At 35.0% G+C, this 5,434-nt stretch overlaps 1 protein-coding gene across 1 annotated transcript in view; it reads left to right on the top strand.

The window, feature by feature from the left end:
* Positions 1-5,434, top strand: part of LOC107687909 (developmentally-regulated GTP-binding protein 1-like) — a 23,108-nt gene that overhangs the window by 6,254 nt on the left and 11,420 nt on the right. The window contains exons 4-8 of the mRNA XM_016485396.1: positions 631-700; positions 2,046-2,215; positions 2,896-3,026; positions 3,110-3,277; positions 3,602-3,724. Coding sequence (XP_016340882.1) covers positions 631-700; positions 2,046-2,215; positions 2,896-3,026; positions 3,110-3,277; positions 3,602-3,724 — 662 coding nt within the window. The remainder of the gene's footprint in view (positions 1-630; positions 701-2,045; positions 2,216-2,895; positions 3,027-3,109; positions 3,278-3,601; positions 3,725-5,434) is intronic.

Genomic DNA, 5,434 nt, shown 5'->3' with positions numbered 1-5,434 from the left:
CCAAAACTCGCGTTTGAATCATCAGTGGCAAATCCTTTAAATGAAAACGTACTTACAGTCTGTGAGTCAGAGCAGCCGTCATTGTAGTCTACTCTTCCAGGATCAGGAAACAGTCCTCCATAAAATGTGCTGCACACATCTGAATATTTGGGTTGAACTGTTTTGGAACAGTGTTGTAAATACAACTTAACCACTGATTTCTAGTCATGTCCTCTTTTGGAAGAGCAAACAAAGTACTTTCACAACGAAACACACAGCGTCTCCACGACATGGCGGCGGCGGCAACAATACTACAGCGAGAATCAAAGTTACACCTTCTTTGCGTGAACATTTGGGCGGTGTTATGCAAATCTTCCCACATCGTGACGTAGACGTGGGGGCGTGTTTAAACGAGGCGTTTTAGGAGGGCGTGGACGAGTCTTAACTTTTTTTAAAAATACCTCTTTGGGTTTGAGACTTTAGTCTTTGCAACTTTAGGGATCTTATCTATTCACGAACAGCTTGTAACACTCCAAAGAGAAAGGAAAACTTGAAATCGCATCATATGACCCCTTTAAAGTTTTGGTGAATGATTAAAAAAAAGTCAGGTTTGATCGTTTTTGATTAAATGATTCTTATTTGTTTTATTAGCTTCTGGATCTCCCAGGTATCATTGAGGGGGCCAAAGATGGCAAGGGAAGAGGACGACAAGTCATTGCTGGTAACAGACCATTTAAAAAAATAGTTAATCTAAAAATTACAATTCGCTGAAAATTTAGTCCACCTTAGGCCATCCAAGAAATAGATGAGTTTGTTTCTTCATCAGAAAAAAGATTTGGAGAAATTCAGCATTGCATCACTTGCTTAGGGCCCTATGATTTCCATGATTCGGGAAACACGGAATCCAGTAATTTAATCCGGAATTACTTTACTACACACATACTGAAGCGTGCGTGACGCTTGCCTTGCAGTGATTTCATCGTCTGCCGTCTCACTCCATGAGGACATAAATACATGAACAACATCTCCAGAACTGTTCCGAGAGTCACTTCATAAGCATTTTACCGTTTCATTTGAGTAAAACTGTCGTCATATCATATACACAGAGAAATTTAAAGGCATTCATGGCACCCCGTCAAAATGAAAGTTATATATTACTGAAAAAATATATTACTGTGTGTAGAATGTACGTAATACTACTACTACTACTAAAATTATTAAAACTTCATTTTTTAAGGAATAATCACACAATAATTCTTCCATGTTTTAAATTTAAGATTAATTCCCAATTTGTTTGCCAAAAATAAAGTTTGTTTAATTTTCATTAATTAAAAGATCAATTGAATGTTTTATGCCTTCATTTGATAACCAGAAAAATTTAAATACACAACACAGAAAAAAAAAAAAAAATCATAAGGCTGTTGTAAAAATAAATATTGATATATAAATTTTTTTAATGCATTCAAATAATTAGACATGCTAAAACACAAAATATGGTAACAATAAAAAATTAAACGTTTAATAGGGCCCAAAACATGTAATTTTTGTTCAACTTTTAATAAATTGATGTTAAAGTGTATAAGTTTCATGATTTTAATTAATTAAACATGCTTTTTGATAATAAAATGTAATCATTAAAAAGAAGTCCAGAAAAATTAAAACGGAATTTGCGAAAAAATAAAACTTGTTTCATTGGGCCCTACTTGTTCTCGAGAGGATCCTCTGCAGTGAATGGGTGCCGTCAGAATGAGAGTCCAAACAGCTGATAAAAACATCACAATCATCCACACCACTCCACTCCATCAGTTCGTTGTGAATTGAAAACCTGCGTGTTTATAATAAACAAATCTATCAACACGTTTTTAACGTCAAACCATTGCTTTCGGCTGAAATACTTTCTCCAAATCTGTTCTAATGAAAAAATATTGGATGGCCTGAAGGTGAGTTTTTATTTTTAGGAACTATTCCTTGCTCTTATTTAAAGACACTTTTGGCTCACTTTCTATTTTTAGTGTGCTTTATTACCAGTCACATTCACTCTCCCTGATCTTGCCTCCTTCCAACAGTTGCTCGCACTTGTAACCTCATCTTGATTGTCTTGGATGTTCTGAAGCCTCTCGGACACAAGAAGCTCATTGAACACGAGTTGGAAGGTTTTGGCATCCGACTCAACAAGCAACCACCAAATATTGGCTTCAAGAAGAAAGACAAGGGCGGAATCAACTTCACCGCAACTGTACGACTTCAGAGTGCTATTAACCCTCTATTGCATACATTTATAAAAAGTTAAGTTCAGATTTGAGTCACATTTCTTGAATAAAATTACCAATTAAAAAAATAAAACCACCATTTGGGCGAAACCTTTAGGCATATTAGCTGGACGTGTGTGAACATAGAAATGTAAAACTATTCATTTAAAATTAATCAAAGAGGTTTTAATTGGAATATTTGTGAAATTGAGTGACTACATATTTCTATTAAAGCAGTTTATTATAGTAAACATTAGTCTGACACTAACTACTAATTGGCAGAATCTAATAGACTTTGTTCCTAGCTTAATTCAATAATAAATGGTAAATGCTAATAAGATAGATACTTTAAAAGTGAATAATACAAAGAATCTTTTAGTATGGAGTATTGGTGTGTTTATTATAACTTATTTATGCTTGCACGTCATTTTTTTTTTAATGTGCCTTTGTAACATTTAATCAAAAACATTTGAAAATGTTTTCACGAAGACATGGATCACATGGAGCAGCAGACCAGCAAAAGCTTTTTACTTGTTTATCAAGTCATTTCTTCATTACGAACCATTTTATTAACATCTTGGGCTTGCAGTAGAGTGTTAGTTTTCGTTTCTTAGTGTCATCAATCAGATCAGTCATGTTTACGGTTGTCATCATGCTTTTGATTTAGTGTGCTCAAAGTGAGCTGGATGCTGAGACTGTGAAAAGCATCCTTTCCGAGTATAAGATCCACAACGCTGATATAACCCTACGAAGCGACGCTACAGCTGACGACCTCATTGATGTGGTGGAGGGAAACCGGTAGGACCCTGTTCACGTCCTCCATCCTCAGTCATTCTCTCTTTAGAAGAGATATTTCACTTGGTTGTTCTTCTCCTCTCAAGGGTTTACATCCCCTGCATCTACGTGCTTAACAAGATCGACCAGATCTCGATCGAGGAGCTGGACATTATCTACAAAATCCCTCACTGCGTGCCAATCTCGGCTCACCACCGCTGGAACTTTGATGACCTGTTGGAAAAGATCTGGGACTACCTGCATCTAGTGCGCATGTGAGTCACGTGTTCCTCTGAGCTCATTGTCGTGCGTTTTGGGATTGCATGCTTAGAATTTGTCCAGAACAACTCAACTCAGGAGGCAGCACAATTAAGCTGCATACTTTCTGGAACCGCTTTCGGGAATGTAATGAAAAAAGTGATTTGCTGTACACATTCTATACTGAAATGTCACTTTCAGTGGAAATGCCTCCTGTGTGACGCGTACAGGAACATAATGTGCCATAATATATCACTGCCAGACTTCAGAAGTTTATAGTATGCACTATGTATCATAAAGCCACAGCAGAATGTATAATAACCCTGACTGATATTTCACAGCTACACAAAGCCGAAAGGACAGCTTCCGGATTACACAGCACCTGTAGTACTCCCAGATGGGAAGACATCTGTTGAGGACTTCTGCTTAAAGATTCATAAAAACCTCATCAAAGAACTCAAATAGTAAGTGACTTAATGTTCAAGGAGACTCATGTATTTGTCTTTGTTTTCACTTAGTAAAGGGCTGCATTGAAGCCATAATAAGTCAGTTAGAATGTAAAGTGATTATGGATTTCATTGTTCTTTTGTGTTGAGATCCAGAGAATAAGATCTGATTTAAATTCCTGATAATAAAAGGCTCTGATGTAATTGCAGCACTAGTTATCTTTATTTCCCACATGAGCACAGTAAAGTCACTAAACTCTTAAACTCACTTCCAGGGTTACAGTGTACAGTGTGTTATTCCTTTCTTTTGAGAAGACCTTGTTCTTAAATTCAGCCTGTGAGGCCTTAATTTTGTTTAAAAAATAGCTGTGACATTGCATCTCTCGTACGTTGATAAATTTATATTTGATACTTTTTAGATTTGTTCTTAAAGTTAGTCTCTTATTCGTTTTGGTCTGTTTGTAACACTGTTGTTTTAGTATTATTCATATGCTATTGTACTATTAATATTTTGAATTAGCTTTTATAGATTTTCAGTTTAAATTGTTGGGGATTTTTTTTATTTTTTTTTTTATTTTGTGCTTTTATCATTATTATTATTATTTTATACATTTCTATGTTTATTTCAGGTTTAGTTTTATTGCTTCAACTTATTTATTTTCAATTAGTTTCCAAGTCATTTCTAATTTTCATTTAAGGTTTGCGTCTAATATTTACGTTTTACTTTAAGCATTATTTCAATTATCAAATTATTTTTAATAGTTTGTTAACAATAACAACACTGATTTATAAAGGAACAGAGTCCAACACTGTCAAATTTAAAATGCCTTACAAATGTTTATTACGGTAACTAGTTTCTGCCAAAATGTCTATAGTTATTGTGGTTATTTGTACAACTCGCCTACATCTGCCACTGTTTGATGAAGACCCCCTAATTTATGATGTATTAAAGTGCACCTATTATGCCATTTTTAAGGTTCCTAATATTGTTTTGGGAGTCTCCTATAATAGGTTTACATGCATGCAAGTTTAAAAAAATGCTTTTTTCTTAAAATTTGCATTTAGTATCACCTCATTTTCCAACAATTCTCAAACAATTCATTCGAAGCAGTTCTAAGTTTCAGTCTCTCTAAACCCCTCCTTTCCATGAGCCTACTTTGCTCTGATTGGTCAGGTGGCTCAGTCTGTTGTGATTGGTCTACCTCGTACAGCGTGCAGCCTCATCTGTCGGAAGTGAAAATAAAATGAATTTACTTTCACAGCATAGGCGCACATCGTTATGATGTTAACCACACGAACAAGCTACAGTGTTTGAGGGTCAAGTTGTTTGCAACTGGCCAACGTAGAACATAGGCGGGCATTATGCAAATGTGTTACCCAGTGACATGTAGCCATCACGGAAGTGGAATTTCGAATTACTGATGACTCGTTTAGGTTGTTCAGAGTCGATTCTTTCTTTTGGGAGACAATAACTTTATCGTGAACTTTCGGCTTTGCAGTTTGTTTACATTCACATACAGCTACATTACACACTGCATGAAAGGCAGTATTTGAAATGGCATAATAGGGGCACTTTAATAAATATATTTTACATTTATGTATTTTATTGATTATTTTCTATTAAATTTTTTCAAATTCTATATTGGCAGAAATTGTTACTGTGGTACAGAAGCAAATACTGTTTCTAAATTTTTTTTTTTTTTTTTTTTTTTTTTTTTCTTCAAGTGA

The sequence above is a fragment of the Sinocyclocheilus anshuiensis genome, unplaced genomic scaffold, assembly GCF_001515605.1.
Source record: "Sinocyclocheilus anshuiensis isolate Anshui unplaced genomic scaffold, SAMN03320099.WGS_v1.1 scaffold205, whole genome shotgun sequence".
In the NCBI taxonomy this organism is placed as follows: Eukaryota; Metazoa; Chordata; class Actinopteri; order Cypriniformes; family Cyprinidae; genus Sinocyclocheilus; species Sinocyclocheilus anshuiensis.
This window is presented reverse-complemented; position numbering and strand designations above follow the sequence as displayed.